The sequence below is a fragment of the Camelus ferus genome, chromosome 2, assembly GCF_009834535.1.
Source record: "Camelus ferus isolate YT-003-E chromosome 2, BCGSAC_Cfer_1.0, whole genome shotgun sequence".
Taxonomy (NCBI): domain Eukaryota; kingdom Metazoa; phylum Chordata; class Mammalia; order Artiodactyla; family Camelidae; genus Camelus; species Camelus ferus.
Genome location: NC_045697.1, coordinates 30,652,416 through 30,675,848, shown reverse-complemented (window position 1 = coordinate 30,675,848; position 23,433 = coordinate 30,652,416). Strand labels below are relative to the sequence as shown.

Below are 23,433 nucleotides of genomic sequence, written 5' to 3'. Positions count from 1 at the left end.
GTTACCGTGCCCATTTCACAGATGAGGGGACAGAGGCACAGAGAAATTAAGTACTCATCTGTTACCCCACTGATATGCTGAGTGGCAGAGGTAGGATTTGACTGAGCTGTCTGGTCAGCTACCTTAAACCCTGCCCTACCTGCTCCTCTGGTCATAGTTATCCAGAGGAACCTGAGGTGGCACCTGAAAATTAGACGTCCGAAGGGACTAACCCTCCTTGCAGGTGTTCGGGGATTTGTGTAGATGAGGGAATCTCTGTTTTCCTGACAGCACTGCCTCCTCCACGTTTCTTCTCTCTGTGGACATTTCAAGGTCTTGTCCTTCCTCAGTCCATCCTCCGCGCCTGAGCCACGAGCCAGGTGCTTGCACTCCCTCCTCCTCAGGGGTGCCCTGCCCTTCATCTCTTTACTGACTCACTCAGATATAGCGGTGTCGGGCATCTAGTGCCCCCTAAGTGAGTGTCAAATAAATGATCGTTAAGTAAATTTCTTTCCTTGCTTGTTTGTTTTGAACAAACAAATGAGAAACAGTGGAGCAGAGGTAAAAGAGAGGCAGATTTCAGCTCAGATAAGAACGTCTCCCTAACATCTAGAGATTTCCACGAAGTAATGATTTCCAGCAGCAGTGCAGGATGCTGGTCTCACTCAACCAACCCCAGTATCAGCCACTAGTGGTACTTAGCAGAGCCTCACTCGGCTACACCTGCGACATTGCCTTCCAACTCCTAAGATTCAGTTTCCCTGCAGGCTTCCCTTCACGGTGTTCTCTCCCAAGGAACATCGTCAAGGCTGGAGGGCACAGACTCTTCTGCTCCAGTTAACAGGCTCTCAGGGTGCAAATTTTACACAAATTAGGCAGCTTACAGGAACTGGTCTCCTGCGTCTATATTCAGCTTGGATGCGTATCCATACATAGATCAGGACTTTATAGTTATTTCCAATTTATGTTCTAGATTCATCTTTGCAGCCCCCATCTGAAGACAGCCATTTCTCTCAGTAGTGTTGGAAAGAAAACCCTTGCTCACCAAGACGGAGGGGGAAGGGAAACAGCATTTACTGTGCACCTGCTGTGTTCTCGAGGCACTGTCTGATCCCAGGCATTCTTTGCTTTGTGTAAATCCGTATCAGGGACCTTTGTGGTAAGCAGAGAAATAGCAAACGACCCAGAGAATTCATCCCAGGCTTTCTTCTCGTGTCCTGTTGGCTTGTTCTCACATCCTGAGGACCTGAACACCTTCTCTTCAGGGCCCATGCCAGTTCCCTACTCCAAAATGGAAACTCTTTCTTTTCTCCTTGCAGCCATTTTCCTTGCATTCCATTGATTTTCCTGATTTATCTGCTATTTCCTGGGATGCCCAGGGCCCTGATCAGTTTCCCTAAGTTAGCATTCGCATCTCTTTTTAAAAGTGCCTGGGTTTTTAATTCTTCCTTCTCAATACCCACCAGACTCCCTCAACACGTTAATAGAAATTCTACCTGACTTTATATTCTAGCCTTTCATGTCTTCTTAATGGCAAAACCAGCATATATAATATCCATCCCATTAAATATATATATATGTGTATATATATATATATGTATGTGTATATATATATATATGTATGTGTATATATACCAGTGAAAACCCAATCGTCCCACGTCATCAGAGAATGTACAGTTGCCACTCAGATGGTAAAGGGCGTCATTTACTGAGGGCCAATCACCAGCATAAGCATTTCTCATGTCTTCGCTCACTTAACACTGTGAGCGTTTAATACAGCACTGTGAGGTTGTTCCTATTACACATTTCACTGACACAGAGTGGTTAAATCACTTTCTCAAGGTCACACAGCTTGTAAGTATCTGAGCCACAGTTGGAACCCAGCCAGTTATCCCCTTACCATACACACTGTTCTCTGTTCATTTTACATTTCTTCTCTCACCTTCTCATTCCTCTCCGTTTTTCTCCCAGACTTGTTAACATTAAAAGTATCAATTCCTTTTCATGTCAGTGCCCCAGTCAAAGTATTTACTTCCATCTGGTTGATAAACTAAGCCATTCATTATCTGCATATAATGTTTCCATCTTCAGCTCTGCTCAGCTGCTTGTATCACTGATCGGGGGTTCTTTCCACACCGACACACTGTTTCTTTCCCCTTCCTTTAGTACATTCTGCATGCCTGAAGTCACCAGAAGTCGGTGTCCCAAATGTCTGAAAGTTCAGTGCAGACTTCAGTTACTCCAGCCACAGCCAGAGAGGGCTGTTCTCAGTTGGTGGGCAGGGTGTTCCCGTTGGGAAACATTCCTTCCTTTAGTTCTGTTTCCAGTACCATAATTCTGCATCTTTGCCTGTAATAATGATTCAAATGATAATGATTAACAAGTGTCCCTGTACCACAAGTGACTGAAATATTTAACTACTAAAAAGGAATTACGACATCAGGTTAGGGGGAGCGTGGATTCTCCAAAGGTAGAAAATGCAACAGGAAGAAATTATTTAGGAAAGGAAAATAAAGAGAAAATAGTGTGACAAGCTTGGCTGCAACTTTAAATATGTCGCTGTCTTCCTCTCCTCTCGCAAATATGGTTGTGATTTAAGAGGAGGACTTTTCTTGTTGTTGTTCAGACCTGACTTGTATTTTTTCACACCAGTACAACAATTTATGGGGCAAGGTAGGCCCTGGGGAGAAGTGCTATGTTATATAAACATATGCTGGCCTGCTTTTCCGACTCGGCTAGATGATGTTACGGGGTATTTTTTAAGTCTCCAGAAGAAAATATTTAGGCACTGTGATTAGTACACCAGATTACAAAATATAAAGCAAGCTACATCAAGGGTCATTTCATATCACGATTAATACCAGAAGCTTAGGATCGGCAGAACTTTCCAGTGTGTCATGGCTTTGCAGACACGCACTGTAAAACCCTTCCAAGCGCCATCTGGTTCTGCTCTCGCAGGCCTGAGGGATCTATAAAACTACTGAAGGAAATTGAAGTTAAGGAACGAGCATATGTTTTACAGAATTTCAGATCTCTTGATTGAGGTTTGTAAAGTCTCTCTGAAAAAACAATAAAAATCTTGGTTGAGGCCTTTAGTGTCACCCCTGAAGGAAAGGTATTAATAAACTACGTTAGTGATATGATTTTTCCTAAGTTGTGCTGTTGCCCGTTTTACCAACATAATGAATCACTTTACATAAGAGGAATTTCCGGGTCTGAAATAGCCCTTATTCATCTCTCAGCTTTTAATTACCTGGATAGCGTGTCATATGTTTTGGTTGCAAGACCAGCCCTTGCAGATGGGGTGGGGCAGTGTTATGATACGAAGGAGTTGCATCCAAGTTGACTGTGTTTAGTCAAGTAGCCTGGAGGGAACAGCTGCCCTAAACGCTGTCAGATGTTCTTCCGTGAGCCGACGGTTGGGATCTTACCCAGTAAAACCTGTCACTGGTCACAGTCCTTGGGCCCCTGACTGTAAATGAGACAGACAGACAGACCTCCATGGGTCTTAAAGAAGCTGGCCGCATAGCCACTACAAGGAGAAGCCTTGTAGAAATGCTGAGAAGCCAAGAGAGACATGGGCATGACAAATGGGATGGCAGATCTGGACACTGGCACTTTTAAAGGCTTTAAAGTTGGAGCCTCTTTAGAGTCGCTAGGAGAGCTGGCCTTACTTTTGGTGAGTACAGCACCTTTTCATACAATACAGCAAATATGTATTGAGTGTCCATTGTATGTACGTTACAGGTTCTGTGTTAGGCTATGGAGGACACAGAGGTGAACCGAATTGGTCACTACCCTTAAGGATCGCCTTTTTTTTCTTTTTTGGAAAAAATAATTTTTAAAATCTCATTCTTTATTTTTTTCAATGATAAATTGCTTTTTGGGGAGTGGGTAATTAGATTTTTTTTTTTAATGGAGGTACTGGGGGTTGAACCCAGGGCCTGATACATGCTAAACCTGTGCTCTGTGCTCTACCACTGAGGTATATATACCCTCCCCCAAAGATCTAGTTTTTAATGATGGGCTGTTGATGTCATAAATGTGTAGGGTGATGTGAGGCACCCCAGGTGCTGTGGCAGTGAGCATGGCATGGGATGCTGAATGCAGCTGCTCCTAGTATGGCCTTGGCTGTTGTCTAGAATCATTCATTCTCACATCCATTCATTCCATAATCCTGTGTCCAGTGCTTCATCGGTCTAGGTGCTGTGTCTAGGTAACAGGTTAATTGGGCAAGATCCCCATTAGTGTTCAGGGACCAGGAAGTGGGAAGGAGGCATAGTCACTAAATCAGTTAACAAATGACTAAAGGATGAACCACTAAAGATAATTTCATAAAGTGGTAGGAGGAAAATAGGATGATATGATAAGGGACTGGACTGTAATGGCTGCTCTGGGAAGGTCTTGTTGAAGAAGGGATAGTTAAGCCAAAACTCAAGTGATACAGATGTACTTCGTGTGAAGAAGAGCATTTCAAGCCTGAAGGAACAGCTCATGCCAAAGCACTGAGGCAGGAGTGAGCCTGGTGGGTTCAGGGAATACAAAGTCCGTGTAGCTGGAGCAGAGCGAGTGTGAAGGAGTGCTGTAAGCTGGAGCTGGCAAGATGGGCAGAAAGCAGATCACCCCTCCAAGCTCAGCACTCTAGCTCAAAGGACCAATACAGCTTGCTTTTGAGTTGCACGCCAGGGAGCAGTCAGAAATGCTGATAGAAGAAACTGTGAATGTCACTGTGCCATCTGCCTCAGTAAAGCTCATAACTGGACACAATTCTTTCATTCCATGATATGGTAATAAAAAGAGATGGTCAATGAGTGGTCAGAAGCTGCTTGGTTCCAACTTATCACTTAGGATCCCTAGCATGTATCGTGCAAAGCAAGTGATTTTATGTTATATTTTTTGATATTAAAAAAAAAGCCACTGTGGATTAAACAAATAGAAACATTTCTCTTTCATGTAAGAAAAAGTCTGGTGGAGGCAGACAGTCCAGAGCTAGTGTAGCAGCTGCACAGTCATCAAGGATCAGATTTCTTCTATTTTGCTGCATTTGCCAATCTTAGTGTACTCCTAGTCCAAAATGGCTGCTTAGACTCTAACCATTTCACCAACATTCCAGCCAGCAAGAAAGGAAAGAAGATTAACACTTAGATGTTCTTTCCTAGACATTGCCCACCACATTTCCACTTAGCTCTTGTTGGCCAAAAGCTAGTCACATGGCCATACCTCACTGTAGTAAGACAGCCAGAGAAATATAGTCTGAGCTAGAGGACACCGTGTGCAGCCAAGAATCAATCGATTGCATCTGAGAAGGGGAGAGGAGCTATACGGGGAGGGGACAGCTAGAAGTCTCTGCATTGAAAGTCAGTCATTTTTCTACATAATCCGTATATCAGCTTTTATATGTCTTTTCATAAGTAAATACCTTTTGAAGTTTTGAGTTTTTAAAATATAACTTCCTAAAATGGATGGTAATTAGGTGATGGAATGGTGGTGTTAGTTAATGTGATGGCAGTAATCATTTTGCAATATATAAAGGTATCAAATCAACACATTGCACACCTTAAACTTACCTAAGGTTGTATGTCAAGTATATCTCAATAAAGCTGGAAAATAAATTTTTAAAGGAAAAAAATCCTGCAGTCTGAAATATAGGTCATTGTGTTTCACAGATTGAATTACTAGTAATCAAACAATTGATGCTTTATGAGATGGTTTTTAAGAAGAAAAAATACAGAGCCATACAAAATTATAAAAATTATAGAATGGTACAACAGGTAAGCATACTGAGCATTGAGATAAGGTCCCCTGTCTTACACAATTTCTCCAGTAACATCAGAACATTTCTGAATTATATTTCTCATAATGAAAAGAATATTTTGTTACTAATTTTGTCCTCATTTTTCTGGTACTTTCAAATTTTTTAACTAGCACAATAAAATTAAAATAAAACAAAGCAAAACAAATTCTGTTCTTAATTATTTTTACTATTCTGGGAACTACATCCCTGGAAAACAAACTTTCAGAGCCATACATTTTCTAGTGCTCTTGATTCTTTTTTAGAAAGACTATTTTACATGTTTACCTCTCAATATATGTTGATACATAGTCAAATTTTACTTTTAAAAAGTTAGCTTCTGATTGGTCTAAGTTCCAACTAGCTCTTCCTCCTTTTCCTCTAAACATCCTTTTTAACATTTATTTTCCCATTACTCCCTTTGCCAGAGGCTGGAGAGGCAGAGGTCATTTCTTGAATCCTACAGCTAGATTGAATATTGGTCCTGAGTCCCTCAGGGGACCACTCTTCCTTCAGTTCCTCACCACCACCAGAAATGTCCAAGGGGGAGAAAGCACGTGAACACTGTGAGCTGGCATCTAATTTGCATATTTTCTAAGATTTTCTTTGTCTGGGATAATTTTCATGTTTTCTACGATGTTTGTTTGTTTGGGATAATCTAAGCCAAAGGTTTTCTTTGTCTCTGAGTAATCAAGAGCTTCTGCTAATAATTGCAAACGTCGGGGCTTATCCAAAACACCCTCTCCTTAGTTATTTTCTGCATATTCTGCCCTGTCTATTTTTATAGAGAAAGTAATCATTCAGACTGTGTAAGAGCCCAGTTCAGCTCAACTCAACTGAGATACATGGAGTGCCGGTGCATCAGGACCTATATTGGGTGTCAGTGGATCAAAAGTTGAAAAAAGGAAGTCCTTCTGAGCAGCTTGAGTCCTGAGTAAACAGATCAACAGATTGTTAGAATATGGCACTGATTATTATAATCAGGATGCACACAGCTAGCAGAGGACAGGGCACTCAGCCTCCGGACTATCATTTGCAGAGCTTAGAGACATTTCTTGGTACTGCTATTTCCCACGCTGTTGAGGAAGGCAAGAGAAAGAAGGGCTTTCCGAGTGGCGAGCCGCCCAAGCAAGGAGGGTGGCTGGGGTTGCTGGCGGCGGGAAAGGTGAGCGCTGGAACTGAGAAGTTTAGCAAAGTCCAGGTCACGGAAAGTTACTCCAGTGTCATTAGCATCATTCCTTTAAGCCATGCAGATTACTTTTCGTTATGAAAGTACGTAGTATTCCAGAAAGAACCTGAGGCCATAGAGCACAGGTTTGAGTCAGAGGACATGATAGATAAATGCTAGTAATAAACTAGTGAGTGATGAAAAACATTTTTATACTTTGCATGAATATATATCATAATATAATTGAAAATTTGCAAGAATTCTATTGAGCTAAAATAAGACATCAAAGACCCTTCTCAGTGATATGCCCTGGAACATAGAACTTGGCATGTGCATTCCTGTCTTTGGGTTTTATCAGAGGGAAGTTTTGAGCCTCACTTCCCAAGATGTGCAACCACTGAAGACTTTCAGTGGAGATTCACCTCTTCAAGCCAAAGTTCACATGAGCTTGAAATTTGTCTCTGGTTAAAGTGCAAGACTAGTGAATTCACCACTTAGTGTTGACCCAGTGATGCTTACATACCCCTGCGGTCAGCCCCACGCCCAGGCACCATGATGAATTCAGACAGAAAGGGTGAAGTTTCTGAACAGGGCTCCCACAACTTAGAGACTTCTGTCGCACCACGGTGTTTCCCAGGCCTTGGGCACAAAGACACTCCTAGAAACCGTTGCAAATTTGAAATCAAACAACACAGTATTATCTGAAAGCAGAGTTGATTTTGATGAGGTGATCTCAAGTTTCCATACATTAGTGGTTGTGTTGCCAGGAGAAGGCACAATTTTGATGTAGCTTAAAAAAATTGATACTTTGCCATAAAAATGTAGATGTTAACCTTGTGGATTTCAGCTTTCAAGGTATTGAAGCGTATCGCTGTATCTCAGGTTCAGTGGATCAGCTCCTCCAGGCTCCTGACAAAGAGAAGCTGGAGGAGAAAATACCGTACGGGCAACTGAGGCTGGATGAAATAGGACTGAAATTGAAATACAGTAGCAGAGTCTACCTTTTCCAAAGAAACATTTAGTTGATACAGCATCACGGAGCAGTAAGGGGGAAAGAGCCCCAGTTTGGTTGTAAAGATCCAGACAGTTTGTATGAGAAGAAACAAAACCTACAAACCTGAATTTGAGCTCTGAATTTTTTTTTTCTTTTGATGAAAATGGTCTCATAAAGAAGATGCTTCCAGAGGAGACTAGAAGGGTTAACTGAAACATAAGAGGAGGCAGGAGAGGTTAAGTGATCTCATAACTCAGTAGATGGCTTTGAAAAAAACAGAAAAGTGGGAGCTGTGAGTTTTGAGGGTCACAAAACCCCATTACAATAGAGACCATCGAGTTGCTCTACCAAGATATTTCAGAGAAACCATAGCCAGAAAGAACAGTGAAACTCTTGAATCTGACACCACAGCCAACCAAATCCTAAGAGGCACGTAATAGAATATATAAGCTTTTTGTAATATAAACTTTCAGAGTTTTCTCCAAAACTTGCTAACTCCCTTGGAACAGCCCTAAATTTTCAAAGATAAATAGCCGTCCTCCACAAAGAAAATTGAAAATCCTCATTCACAGCCACAGCCAGGAGAGACTTCAGCCAGATATGTGTGTGGTTAATAGGAAGAAAACTAGAAAATTCGACCAAAAGGAGAAAGATTTAAAAACCAAATTGAGTAAATATACATCCCAGTTCTCTGAATAAGAGAATCACTGTTGAATCGTGACTTCTCAATTAAAGAACCATTTAGGGGAAAAGAAAAAGAAACACATCTTCTCCCTGTGGTTGTGATCTAGCCTAGGAAAGTCATTCTAAATGCAGAAAAAGCGGTCAGTGTGTGACTGAAAATAGCAGCTTTATTATAACCATTTAGCTTGACCATTTAGATGGATACCATTGAGGATCTGTCCCCTCAAATGCCTCACAGCTCTGAAATGCCCGTTGTGACAAACGTGTCAAGACACAGTATTTCCCTAAACTCTTATGTGTTCCTCACCTTCTAATTCACCTGGTGACCCGGGAGGAGGAAACTGATCCTAGACACCGTCCCCTCCCTTATCCGAGCGACCTTGAAGCACTCCCATCCACTGCTAGGCTAGCTGCAGCCTTGGCTTCTTCCCCGGAGTGCCTCTCACATCAGTAAAAACTGATGGTTTTGCCTTTTTAGATAAAATTCATAATAAAAAAAATTCTCAATTATATGGTTAACTCATAGTCATTAAATAAACTTTTGGGAAAAAAGGAAAAATAGAAGGAAAAAACAACCTCGCTATCCAAAGGTAATCCCTCCTAACGTATCAGTCCAGTCTTTTTCTGCCTTTAATTTGTGTGCTTATCTTTGATTAGATAATTTATTATTTTTTAAATTTTTTTTCTATTGAAGAATAGTCGGTTTACAATGCTATGTTCATTTCTGGTGTACAGCATAGTGATTCAGTTATACATATATATATATTCCTTTTCATATTCTTTTTCATTCTATTCTTTCAACAAATATATCCAAAGGACTATTCTAGTTTCTGGGGCTATGACAGTGAACAGAAAAGAAAAGGCCTGCCCTCAGGAGCTTACATTCTTGAGAAGAAAGAGAGAAAAACGAAGTGTTTATACTAGAGCACAAGGATGGTAAGTGCCGTGGAGAACGGGAGTGCAGGGAAGGGGACCAAAAGCACTGAAGTGGGAGCGCGTGATGTTGTATGCGGTGTGGCCGTGAGAATCACTGGGAAGATGGCCTTTGAGCAGACCCGAAGTGGGGTGAGCAGGACCTGCGGCTGTCTAGAGGGAGAGGACTGCAGGCAGGAGAAACAGACAAGTGCTGAGATGCTGGGGAGACCAGAGAGTGGAAGCAGAACAAGGGAGGGAGGGAGGGAGGGAGCAGTAAAGAGCTGGAGAGATGGGTGTGGGGCCAGGAGACAACTGTAGAGACTCACTTGTACCCCGGGTCCCTGGAGGGCTGAGCAGGGGAGCCACAGTCTGGCTGTTTCAGTGTTGCTTTGAGTGCTCTGTTGAGAGCAGAATGCTGTGGAACAGGGTCAGGGGAAGGTAAGTGGACACGTGATAAGGCTGTTGGGGGATCCAGATGAGAAATGGCGGGACCTTAGGCCAGGGAGGAGGGACTATGATGTGGGTAGAGTCTGAATTTAAGGAGAAGGGTGTTGTTCCTTTAGAATCTTTTAAATTTTTAAATTTTCTTGTTTGACAAGACGTATATAACTTACTGTTTATCGTCTTAAGTATACAGTTCACTGTTACTAAGTACATAAAGTGGTGCAACCATCACCACCATCCATCTTCAGAATTTTTTTATCTTCCCCATCTGAAACTCTGGACCCGTTAAATAATAACTCGCCTTTACTGCTTCCCCCATGACCCCTGGCTGCCAAGAGTCTACTTTGTGTCTCTGAATTTGATGACTCCAGGTACCTCTTGTGAATGGAATCATATAGTATTTGTCCTTTAGTATCTGGCTTATTTCCCTTAGTATAATGTCCTCAGGGTTCATCTGTGCTGTAGCGTGTGTCAGAATCTCATTGCTTTTTGAGACTGGGTGATACCACGTTATATGTATGAGCCACATTTGATTTATCCATTCGTCTGCTGGTGATGTTTCCACCTTTTGGTCATTGTGAATAATACCGCTGTGAGCATTGATGCTGAGGATTTTTTTTAAGCAGAGTGGATCAGATTTGCCAGTGGGTTGGAAGTGCAGTCTGAGAGAAGAGCAGGGAAAGCAAGAATAACTTGTGAGTTTTTTGGCCAGAGCCAAGCTGGAAGGATAAAATTTATACTTGCTGAGATGGGAAAGACTAGGATTTTATATTCTTCTTTTTATGTAACATAGCAAAATATTCATGCTGTGTAGTTAAGAAAAGTCTTCATTAATGCTGGTAGGAAACCTTCCTTCTCTTCCTGCCCATTCTACATCCCTTCTCCCCCCTCTAAAAAAAAAATTGTTTCTTACAGTTATCATGCTTTCCCTGGATTTACCGAAATATGTCTGTTGATTCAAAAGGGGAATGGGGAAGGTAGTTTGACATACTTAGCTTTTAATGTGTGTCAGTCAGCTTTTGTAACAGAAAAGACAGTGTACATTGGAAAAGGATGGTTATGGAGTTGCATCAGGCCCCTCCACTCTCTCCCCAGATCACATAAATATCCAGTTATAACTGCTCCCAGGATTAACTCCCCCACCAAACACAAAAAAAACCAAGCAGCATCTCAGGAGCATAGTCCCAAGGCTCTGATGTTCTTTGACTTTTAATATTTCTAAACACTAGGTTGTAAGGACTTATTTATTCAACAGTTGTTTATTGAACACCTGCTTGGTGGTTAAGCACTTGGGTTTTGAAATAAATCAAGAGCTGTTTCTTCTTCTTACAGGGATAATAGTCTGTAACTAGAAAATGGGTAACAGTTAACCACCGAAAGGGAAGCACAGAGTCAAGTCAGCTACCCAAGTCTAAGGAAGGAGGTGACCTCTGATGTGAACAAGAGTCCCAGAGACAAGCGCCCGAGCATGAGAGGAAGCCTGGGCGCATTCCAGGAGCTAAAGCACATTGTGTAGCTAGAGATGGGCTGGCTTGAGAGAGGAGATGGGGGAAGCCATCTGAAGTCAGGTAGGAAAGGTCATGAAGTCATATTAAGGATTTCTGTACTCTGTCCAGAGGGTGTACGTGGTATGAAGCCATTCCAAGGGTTTAATTCAGAAACTGCTCAGATCCGATTTGCACACTGAAGACATCCCTCTGGCCACAGCGTGGGGACTGGCTGGAGGCAGCGAGTCCACGCAGGAGGCTACCAGGAGGGCAGGCAGGATGTGGACTGGAATGGTGGCTGCAGGGCGAGCAGGAAGTAGACAGGTCTGAAGACACTAAAGCGCAACAGAACCTGGTGATGTGTGGGGTGTGGTATAAAGAAATCGTTCAAGGACAGAGCCCAGCTTTCTGTCTCAGATGGTGGCGATGAAGCCAACTCCCTGAAGAGCCTGCAAAAAGGAGGAGCAGGTCTGGGAGGAAGACAGTGTGTGTTCGGTTGGGGATGTATTCAGTTTGAAGTGCCTGTGTGACATTCAGGTTCAGAGCTGGACAGTCTGTGTTTGAAACACAGGCAAGATATCTGAGCCACAGCGGAGACTATGACTGGTCCCCACGTAGGTAACAGAGACCACCAACCCTCCCAGGGAGTGTGTCCATGTGACGACGGGAGGTCCCTGAGAGAGTGCCGGGTATCCCACCTTCCCCATTACTCAGGACTCTTCCAGACAATCAGCTTCCTAATAATTACATTCTGTGAACAGCATCTTTAATAGCTTAGATAATATTCTCACATAGACCTACATTTACTTAGGCAGTCACATCGTTTTTTCCTGTTAGTTTTCACCAGTGTCTTACTATTTTAATAAAACCACAATGCATATTTGCATTCCCCAAAATTAGTTCCATGGGATGTTAGTAAGCAGTATATGGGACGAAGCGTACCATGGTCGATAAATACATTTTGGAAACCTTGGTTTACAAAACTGTTCAGTAGGCTTCTCTATTGTGATGTCTCAGAGCCTTAATATTGCTTCTCCGCCCTGACTCTCCAGGAGGGAGGAGGCTTCTGTGGTTGGTTTATACCGTTACTAAGTCTTGGGCCGTGACTCACTTTTGGGGGAGAGTGCTTTCAGGACTAGTGACCACAGAAGAGTTTCATGAGGTACTAACCTATGTGCAAAAGCTGTACAAGATTTCAACAGAGTTCTGGAAAGTGAATGGTTACATTAATGGGAATGAGTATTTGCGTTCCTGATGCACACGTCAATTACCTTTCCCAAAGGCGAGGACGTTTCTGATGGGACTTGGAAATTACTCCACACAGCTGTTTTGCCATACCTTTCTCCCCTCTGAAGTGTGATCATGAGTTATTTAAATCTGATGTATTTTGGTAATGTTTCTGTGACCACAGAGAGGCTCAACACCCTTCCGTGTCACTGACTGCTTGCTGCTGCTTTTGTGAATTTCCTTCTCAGGTCGTTTGCCTATCTACTGAGACCCCAGCTATTCTTAGGAAAATAAGTGGTCTAGTTTTATAATCAGATATTAACTCAGAATTTCATATACTTCTGGCAGCCGTCTTCCCAGGTTCTTAGTTATCATTTCCTTTTTGGTTACGTTCTTCTTGAACATGTGGAACGTCTACATTTTCATGAATCAGTTCTTCAAAGCGTTTCTTTTTATATGTTTTTCACTGTTTTTAAGCTTAGAAAATTCTTATGTAAAATTTTATCGAGACACTTAATAATCACTGCTTACTTTTTTGTTGTTATTAACATTAACTCTTAACCCCTCTTGTATTTGTACTAATTTATCTTGCTGCCCCCACCCCCAGGAAAAAAAATTGAAGTTTTATAGCAGTGTTTTCTGAATGATTTTCCTATTTCCAAGTTAATATATTGTGCCCTTACAGGCCTTAATAATTTTTATGGAAAAAAAATCATTTATCTCCATTCCCTAAATTAGCAAACTGAGGCGAATGGCAATTTATGAGTGTGCAGTTACTTGGTCAGTTTCAGTCCTGAGACGAGCATATACTGTGATGTTAATGTGATGAAAACCATGACATTTATAAACTGACACTTAATCTGATGTTGTGATAAAAATTTCCTTTCTTGAAACTCTTGGGAGAGATCACTAAAAAGAACATAAGACGAGAGTGTTTGAGGGAATGTGAAAATTAAAATGGGGAGGGGACCGCTTGTATAATAATCAGTGTTAGTAATAAAAGCAGCCACTTTATAAACGTTGTTGGTTTAATTCTTACAATCCACTTTACAGCTGAGGAAGCTAGACTCCCAGGTTACTTTCCCCAGCTCAGAGAGCTGGGAAGGGCAGAGCCCGGCCTGCTTGCAGGGCTGTTTATCACCACCCTGCCCCAGGTGGGGTCTGCGGATATAGTTTTAGGACTCCCAGGGGGGCCTTCTTATTTAGACAGCGTCTGTGCTTTAGTGAAGAATCAGCATCCTTGTGCCCCGCTCCGACATTTATAGGGTAAAAAGAGGGGCAGACTTAAGAAGTGCGTGGCTGAAGATTTGTAGGCAGGTAGCACATCGAAATTCTCTCCTCCAACACCAACCTGGGGGAGCCTGCAGGTGAAGAAGTAAGTGTTCCTCTCTAGATGGGGACGTCCGTACCACAGGGTCACCTCACTGTGAATCAGAAGGTCAGCCCTCTTATCGGGTCAGGCCCCTGGGCTTGGCTGACTGCACAGGAGCTGGGATTTTCTCAACCGTTCTCTCTCTGCAAGTTCACTGGGAAATTTCAGAACAGTTCTTCCCTCCAGCGCCACAGCTGGCGCTTTCCAGCAGCAGTGGTTCACGTTGGAAGTCCGCGTGGCCCGATGCTGAGGCAGCATCGCTCTGCAGACAAGCAGCTGTTTGTTCCAGCAGGGCCTGGGTCCTTCAGTGTACCGTTTTGCAGCCCCCAGGGCTGAGCCTTTCTCAGGTCCCCTGGGAGCCACTTTTGTGGCGGATTCCATTCGGTTTCACAGGGCCTCGAGGAGGGGCGGCGAGGCCGCTTGGCAGGGCCCCCCAATCTCCCACGTTAGGGGCGACTTGCAAACTGCTCTCGGAGGGAGCCCGAGCCCAGCCCAGCACAGGCTGCTCCCGTTACCCCATTGTCTGCGGGGTCGGGCGTCTGTTCCCAGCTGACCTGCCTGTGAGGGGAGAGATGTGAAAAGTTAGAGACAAAAATGGTCTCTACAGAGAGCGGGGGAGGCTTTCTTGTACAGAAAGGAAGGAAATACCTCTGTGGGATTTTTATTCCCCCCAAACCCCCATCCAAAAAATACAAAGAGACTCTCTGTCTTTAATGCGAATGTCAGCTTTAAATCTTTTAGGTTTGGATTAACTCTGCAAAAGGAAAAAAAAAATCTGACAGGCTTTCAGATATGACGCAGAAAAACTTCTTTCCCCTCAATTCATGGTGTTCATTTGCAAAGCCAAAGGCTGGGGGACTGAATAGTGGGCGCCAGTGTCGCCGTCATCGTTAACATCACAATGGTCAGAATTAGCGGCCCCAGCCTCCCCTCTGCTGCCCCAGCGGACACTTAATACAAGGTGGCAAAGGCAAGAAGAAATCTTTCTTCTCTTGCCCACCTCCCCAAATTAAAAAAGATTAAAATTAAGTCACGTAAACGGGGTACTTTCAGTTACATGACTTAGAATCTTATCTTACCTTTTTCCCGCAGCAGGAGAAGGAAATGTGGCATTTTGCAGTCATTACCTTACTCCGAAGCTTCCTCCCGACTAAACAAAACCCACCGACTTGATGGACACTTCCTATTACACAGTTCTTGTTGGTTTTCACTATTGAAGATGTCAGCAAACATGTCGAAGATCATGTTTTGCTTATAAAATAAAGTGACTTTTATGGACTATTTTTCATCTTGGTGGTGTCTAGACTGGGTGCTGTGCCATTGAACCCACGTGGCAACATTTATTTTCTGAAATTTGAGGGAAAAGAGTGTTTTTATTTTAAACGTGTTCAGAGCTGTTCATCCTAGGTAGGGGAAAACCTGAGTATCCTTGTACCGAAAATTGTGTCAGTAAGCTTGTGTTAACGTAGGAAAAAAAAAATTAAACAGCACTTTCTGGTCTTCAGTTGAGAGTCAAAGTGAATAGGTAATCTGAAACATAACTTAAAATTAGTCGTCTTTATATTTGATAAGGATTGATTGCTTAGGACTATTTATGTGTCATTGTGAAACTGCCTATACGAATTAAACTCTGAATCATTTTTAATTCCTGACCCCATGCCTGGTTAAAAAACATTTCTTGTGTGATTTTTAGTAGGATGTAAATGTGCATGCGTTAGCTACAGATTTAAAGAGATACTGCAGATTTATTCTTGATAAACAAATAGACTCAAAGTGAAACAAAATAATCCTTTTGGTTTTATTATGTGATACTATTCCTCTAAGCTTGAAGTAACCTAATTACATTATAAAGTATTTTTTATTATAATTGCACATAACTAATACAATTTATTAATTTTTTAAATTATAGAATCATTTTCTTTGCAACCCAAAAGGCTCTGATATTTTATAGTAATTTGGGATTTAATACAAAAAATGCTTAAAGTCATTTGAATACACTTTGGTTTAGGTTTTACATACTAGGTATTTGGTTTGAGTTTGCCAGTAACAGGATGCACCAAAACAAATTATGTAAATCTTTGAACAAAAAGTAATAACATCAAATTGTTATTTTTTCATAGATACCTTAATTTGTTTATACTGTATTCATGATTTATCCAGATGATCTTTTAATGTCATGTAATATTTCAGAAAAGTAAAGTTAATTTTTATTTGCCAGAAATAGTAAATTTAGTTTCTAATTGGGATTGATTTTACATATTGTATTATAGGGGAACTTAATCCAGAGTATGTTTGAAGTTTGCTCAAACAGATTGATTTTTATATTCTAAGTTATAAAAGTAGATTAAAGTTTATTACTCCATCCATGTACTGTCACAATAATAAAAATTTCACAGAAAAATATGAAAAGATTTGGCACATGGTAAAACTTTGCTATATTAACTACTTGAGGGAAAAAAGAGATACAGTAAATGCATGTTTTAATAAATTTGGCTTTTAATTCCAAATACTTCTCAAGCTTGAATTCAAAGTTATTGTATACCCTCTTGCAGAATGAGATTCTTAAAATTATTCTACTTGAAATCATATGAAAACTAAACGTGCATGCTGTATTTCTTGGTTTTAAAGTAATGCTGTTTCTGACGGTTTACGCAGGCAGCCATGTTGTTTAGTTCCGGAGTCTTTTGGACCGGCCTCTTATTTATCCCTGTGGCATCTTTGCTTCTTGATGTGGTGTACAAAGTGTAAGTATAATACTCAGTCACATACACAGAAGCATAGGTGCTTATTAACCCTCAGATTTCTCTAGTTGTAACTTCAACTCGAGTTTAGAGCTTGCACAATAGGAATTAGTAATATTAATGAATTCTATATAAATAAAGAAGAAAGAAATGATTAAAGAACTAAAAAAATAAATTAGCGTAAAAGATGGAACAGATGAAGAACAGGTAGCTTCAATTTAACATTTTTATTAATCAGCCTGAAAAACCCATTCAGGGTGGAAGAAAAAATTCTATTATCTCCAAACACATAGATTTAAAGTTTTAGTAAACAAGAATTGTGAAAGGAAATTTTTTGCTTGCTTGATTCTTAACATATGTAAAGTATAGAATGAAAGAAATTACAACTTTGCTAATCTTTCTCAAGAATTGTAAGTTTTAAAATGTTATCTCTTCCCACAAAAAAAGATATTATTAAAGTTAGTCGTATGATGCTTATTTAATAGGAATAAGGGTTTTCATATTATAAACCTAAACCATTTATTTAATGACTATTGTTCCTATAATTATATTAATGCCCAAAATTACTGTAATTTTTTAGATTCTGTGGAAAAGCTGCTGTTTGTAATCTGGTTACTCTTGTATTTATCAGCAGCATGATAAAAGCCAATTTCATAGAGTCTTAAATCTTCATGCTAATACTTGCATCCTGTTTCTGCAGTATCAAAAGGACTGCTTTTAAAACATTAGTAGATGAAGTTCAGGAGCTGGAGGCAAAATCTCAAGACCCAGGAGCAGTTGTGCTTGGAAAAAGGTAAACTACACACTATATATGTTCTTTTCCAAATGAACTTTTAATTTTTCTTTTGCCAATGATTGGAAATACGTGATTAAACCTGTGTTTATCGGTTAACGTGGAGCTAACTAACGTGGATCAAAGTGTCACTGACAGCTTTTGGAATCAGAGAGATGTGGATTCAAATCAGATCTTTCAGTCACTAAGCTGTATGTGGCTTTAGCCACGTGGCTTCGTGCTACTGAGCCTCAGTTTCCTCACGTATAAACTGGGGGTGATAATACCTACCTCGTGGCTAGTTGTGAGGATTGATTAAAATACTGTCCATAAAACAGGTAGCTTGCTGTCTGGTGCTCAATGAGCACTAAATAAATGGTAGTTACAAATTGTGTTGTATAATTAAACTGAAAAAGGGGGGAAAAGACTTTTAGCTTGAAACAGCATCCCTAACACAGTAGAATGTAACCAAAATCGGAGCTTGACATAAAACTCTCCTACAGTTGCATTCATGGTTCAGTGCATTGTTCAGAACTGAGCTGGGCATGTGTCTTGCACGAAGTGAGTTATGTCTTCCAAGTCCTCTTCCTCACGACCAGCCCTCTCCCCTCTCCCCCTCAGAAAAGAAGATTAGGAAACTAATCGAATTTACTAAATTTCACAAAAGCATTATAAAAAGGAAATTAAAGTTTTTGAAAGCACACCACAATAAAACACAATTTTGAAGAAAATACCAGGAATTTATTCTTTCTCCCTTTCATCACACTAAAATGAGCTTAAGTTTTGTCTCAACCACAGGAAACATTTTGCCCTGGTCTGTGTCACCTTCATTGTGTGTCACTGTTGTTATTCAGCTGGACACAATGGAGTAAGTGTCGGACTGGGAAGTGGAGCTGAGACCTTGGCTTCCGGCCCTCTCTCTGGCTCTCGCTAGGACAGAGGGACACGCCACACACCAGACTGTGACTCTATTTAAAATGAGAGCACTGGCCTCTGGGGGGCACTCACCACGCGCTAGCCCTGCACTTACCACTTCATAGGTGCTCTCGCATTGGGTCCCTGTAACAACCTATACGAGTCCATCATCCCTATCTTTTCCAGATGAGGAAACTGGGGCTTAGAGAGGTTCTCAAGGTCAGACGTGACCACCGTGAGCCCACATCAATTGATTCTAGAGCCCCCGCTGCTAACCACACACTAGTCCTGCCTCCTTTTGCTGCTTCTTAAGAACATGGAGGCGGAAGGGCATAGCTCAGTGGTAGAGCGCATGCTTAACATACACAACATCCTGGGCTCAATTCCCCAGTACCTACCTTTAAAAAAAAAAATTGTTTTTAAATTTAAAAATTAACTGAAAAAAAAAGGAGTGTGGGATAGCAACAAAAATGGCCTGCCGCTAACTTGACAGTTCTTAGCTTCTCCAAGTCGGTGTCTCTGTGTGCGTGATGGGTGGATACACCTGCCTTCAGAGTTACAGGTATAGTGCCTCCCTCCACCTTCCCCTGCATCTCTTCCCTTCATCTCCACATCTACATTGATGCCATGGCCGTTCATAAATATTACCTCAGTAAATGTTTTTTCTCTCTTCCACTCTAGCTATAAAAAAAACATGGTTAGAGTTCTAGCTCACAGAATTAGGGAAAAGCCACTGATAATACTTAATACTGTTACTACTTTTAGTAAATTTCTCCTGTTTGTATATTAATAAAACTTACATTGAGCCCCTCCACATGATACTTCGTTTTCATCATTTATAGTATACTGGTGACTTCAACAATTCAGAAATCAGGCTGAGGGTTTGCTGTGATGACCTCTGACTTCGAGATCCTAAAGATTCAGTGAGTCTGTGCTGTGTGTAACCCCTTCCAGTAAATAAGTCAGAGAGCCTAAAAGGGAAGAAGTGAATTCTACCATAAATGACCATCAACCTCGCCACAGAAAGTGCATCAGATAAATTTCCTGCCACTCAGCTCATTTGCCTAAAATAGCTGTTCAGCTTTTCTTAAGAACTCAGGACTAAGTTAGCTGTTTGCTGAGTACCAGACAAAAACCTGTGGTCCAGCACATGCCCCACATTGCCACTGCTGCCCATCAGTGATCAGAAGGGTGGTGATGGGGAGCGAGACCATGGGTCTCCCTGCTAAATGATGGCTAGCGAGGAGGGGAAGGAAAAGATGTGTGAAAGAGGCAACGTGGGAACTGGTTAGAACAGTCTTCACACAAAACTAATTACATTCTAAGGCAATTTAGAAATTGCCAGGTTGATTTTACTGTCAGAATTAAGTCAGAAATCTTGGAGAATGAGATTAATGTCAAATTTCAAACAATTAGCTAATTTTATCTGCATCTTTCAAAGAGGGAGAAATTGTGATTTCTGTGTATTCTAGTGATACCAGACTTCCTTTAGCTCCAGTGCCTCCCAGTCTTTGCACGTGCTGTTCCCTTGCCTAGGAGCCGATACCCTCTGACAGACTGGGTAATCCAATTCCCAGCTTTCAAAACCCAGTTCAAATCTAATTGCCTCAACTTTTAAGAGAGAAAATCAATTCCTACTCTGCTGTCTCTGTATTTTATTTTTCTGTTTTTACATTTATTGCTTTATAGTGTATTTGTTCGTCCTGTATTTGTTTGTTTCCCCTACTAGATTGAGCTCCTTGGAGGAGAGGCCTCTGTCTTAGTCTTAACTGCAACCCAGCACCAACCACAGAGCCAGGAACATAGTAGCACTCAATAAACATTTTTTGAATGGATGAACGAGTTGTCAAGAGAATGAACCAAGGCATGAATGAATGAATGAAAGCATGGATGGAAGGGATAAGGATAGTTGAGTGGTGGGTTGACCTGTGGGTGGTTAAATTAAAATGTGATAGAGAAGAACACAGAATTATATAGGTCACATTTCCCAAACTAGTGCCGTCCAAAGTGATGTGTGTTTACTTTTTTGTCATAGAATGATGCAGTTCTTAAGAAAGCTCTTGAGTTGATCATCCTCAATTTTTTTTAAATCATCACTAAGCACTACTATGAAGTCAAGCTAGATGTAAAATGAAACTGTGTCAGAGAAACTGTATCTCATAAGCACTGTATCCAGATTAGTATTTATAATAATTTATCTCTCATCTCTACTCATTTTCAAAAATCAAAACATCTTAGTTAAAATAATTAGTCTTTTTTATAGAAATAGTATACTACATCATATTATCCAGCAAATTAGGTACGTTGTAATTTTACACTGAAATTTTGAGGGAAAAGGTATGTTTCATCATCTCAGTATATTGACTTTGAGCCATGGGTTATGACAGAAATCAAATTTAAGTCTAAAATGTTGGGAGAATACAGCCAAACGTTATTCCTAATCACTGTGTAGCCACGGCTTACTATTTTGGGTTAAGAAGATGACTTATCAGCCGTGAAACCCTGGTTTTTGCTATTACTTTTATGTGAACATACATCCTCCAACACTAGAGAGAAGCATCTTCATTTCCAAAATCCAAAAAGCTTTGAAATTCAATTTTTTTCCTTAGTTTTAGAGCCAAATTTGCTGGAGAAACCTAAACCAGTTGTTCTATAAATATAAGGACATTGATAGTGTTTATCTTTTCTACAATGTAAAAATTTCTATATTATATAGCAGAAATATTCATTTTTGGAATATGGGCCTCGCAGATCCCACATGGGAGTATTACGTCTATAAGTCGTGTGTTACATATTACTTTTTCCAAAACACAACAAAACAAAATGTGAATTCAGAAACCCAAAGGTTTAAAACAAAGGCTTGTGGACACTGGGCTCATTGGAGACAAGGCAGTGATTACTGGGTATCTTTCATGTGCGTGTGAAGCAATACATCTTACGACAGGCAATATGAGTAATGAGACTCCTAACTTCTTATATCTAATTGTAGACATTAGCCAGCATATCATCATCGGCCTTTACTAAGTAGAATTTTAGCCCAGGATCTTCAGGTCAGTCCTCATTAATTTCCATCACCACTGTTTGGCTCACAGCCTTAACTTCAAAGAAGAGAGTAGGGAAGTATGGATGTCGGATAATTTGGTCTTGTGGACAGTGATGGTGGTCTCCCCAGCCTGTGTCTGTATTATTTGTCTTAATGAAAAGCAATTTCAGCCTTACCCCAGAACTAATAGAAAAGGAAACTGTATTTCTCAGTGTTCGCACTGGACTTTATGACATAAATTTCTTGGTGAGGGTTTAGGATAGGAGGACATATCAGATGTTTTCCCCCAGCCTGCTCTTGTATATTGATCTCCCTACAAAGTACAGGGACAGCTGTCATATGCTGTCACTAAAACATTCCGTGAATGAATGGTTGTACTTTCTGGAGATCCATTTTAATGAGTCAGCCAAAATAGCTTGGCAACCCAATACAGAAACAAATACAAGTTTACCACTCTTCAAAGATAACTGAAAAATACCTTCAAATAACGTGTTCCAGGATAGTAAGTGGGTTTTTACCTATACTTTTTTTAGTGTTTCTAAATGAACTGTTCTTTTAAAACATGGTATATTTCCACCTCACCTCCACCAGATACTAACGTTGCAAGCGTTTAGTGGGCTTGGAAATGACCTAACAATACTTAAGTGGTAGTTGGGTGATTGCACTAAATAAATCCAAAATTTGCAGAGGTTTGTATGTAAATGAAAGACCCTACAAATTGAGTCAAACTACTGACCAAGAGTTGTGAATAAGATGTGGTTTTAGTTAGAAGGGATCCTGGAGTCTTTTTTTTTTTTCTTCTTCTCACACTGTGTTAAGCTGTTCAACAAAAACTGCACTTTTAACATATCCATTAATGTTAACATGTTACCAGTGTATTTTATAATGTGACTTGACAGTAATATCAGTACCCATAAACCTTGATAGCAGAGAACATTTTGAAATGATGATTTGTTCCCTAAAGGCAGGATAAGACTAGAGAAATACGGATCATCAACACGTAGGATTTATTAAGCACCCTCCTGTGAACAGCATCCGTGTTATGTAGGAGGGATTCTCTGCTCGTAAGAGGGTCGATATAGCTAAGACAAAAAACAGAACAAAAACCCAGTAGTTTTCCTACTAAGGAAGTGGAGTTGGGGGCATTATAAATTAAAACTCATGTTCAGCCATAGACATGTCTCGTCAAGATAATGCTGAATATAAACCAAGACATCAGAAATGATTCTCACAAATTATCTTTAGTGCCGACCTCTGTTGTAGCTGATTTTTTAATCATAAATTCCTTGGGATCTGGGGGCTGGGAAAGGTGGGAAGAACTAGCACTTGTTCAGTGCTTCCGAAGTGCCAGGAACTGTGCTGGAAGTGGTACACCTCCCGGACTCCTCAGTCAGCCAGAGGGGTGGGAATGGTCCTCCTGGTCTACGTGAGGTGTCCGAGAAAGGTTGCCGGAGGTGGCGGACTCAGAGTCCAGGCTCCTTCTGCAGTGGTGTGCTTCCTTCCCAAGAAAGACACTTTCTTTTTCTTTTCTTTTTTCCAAACACTAGACATTAATTGGATGTAATAGCTGAGTGAAAGTACAGCCTTATATGAACCATTACAAAACAGAACTCCATTATCTTATATATTTAAGTAGCCATGATGTGAAAGACGGAGTTCTCACATCTGCCTTCCTAACACATCCGTGTTATAACATTAAAGGATCACGCATCTAGGAGGGCCTGCCTGAAACCTGGAAAACGTATTTTGGGAAAAAGAAGTTCCATAATGATACACTGTCGTCCTGCAGTCTTCTGTAGTCATTTCCACTTCGAACACCAGAGACTCCCCAGCACCCCATCCACAGCGCTCTGCTAACAAAATCAGACCACCTGCTGCTAAAGCTGCTGACTCACTCAAAG

The 23,433-nt window shown here is 40.9% G+C and overlaps 1 protein-coding gene and 2 long non-coding RNA genes across 6 annotated transcripts in view; 2 read left to right on the top strand and 1 right to left on the bottom strand.

Moving 5' to 3' along the window:
• ATP8A1 (ATPase phospholipid transporting 8A1) overlaps positions 1–23,433 on the top strand; it is a 218,494-nt gene that overhangs the window by 187,562 nt on the left and 7,499 nt on the right. For all 4 annotated transcript variants that reach the window (XM_032496806.1, XM_032496817.1, XM_032496809.1 and 1 more), the window contains 2 exons: positions 16,717–16,805; positions 17,503–17,595. In XM_032496806.1, the coding sequence (XP_032352697.1) occupies positions 16,717–16,805; positions 17,503–17,595 (182 nt within the window). The remainder of the gene's footprint in view (positions 1–16,716; positions 16,806–17,502; positions 17,596–23,433) is intronic.
• LOC116668703 lies at positions 2,699–23,425 on the bottom strand. Its single transcript, XR_004325934.1, has 3 exons — positions 23,351–23,425; positions 14,763–14,765; positions 2,699–2,709 (listed from the first exon to the last, which is right to left on the bottom strand). It is a non-coding gene; the product is annotated as an uncharacterized LOC116668703 (long non-coding RNA).
• LOC116668700 lies at positions 3,938–16,683 on the top strand. Its single transcript, XR_004325931.1, has 4 exons — positions 3,938–3,948; positions 4,526–4,528; positions 8,829–8,833; positions 12,878–16,683. It is a non-coding gene; the product is annotated as an uncharacterized LOC116668700 (long non-coding RNA).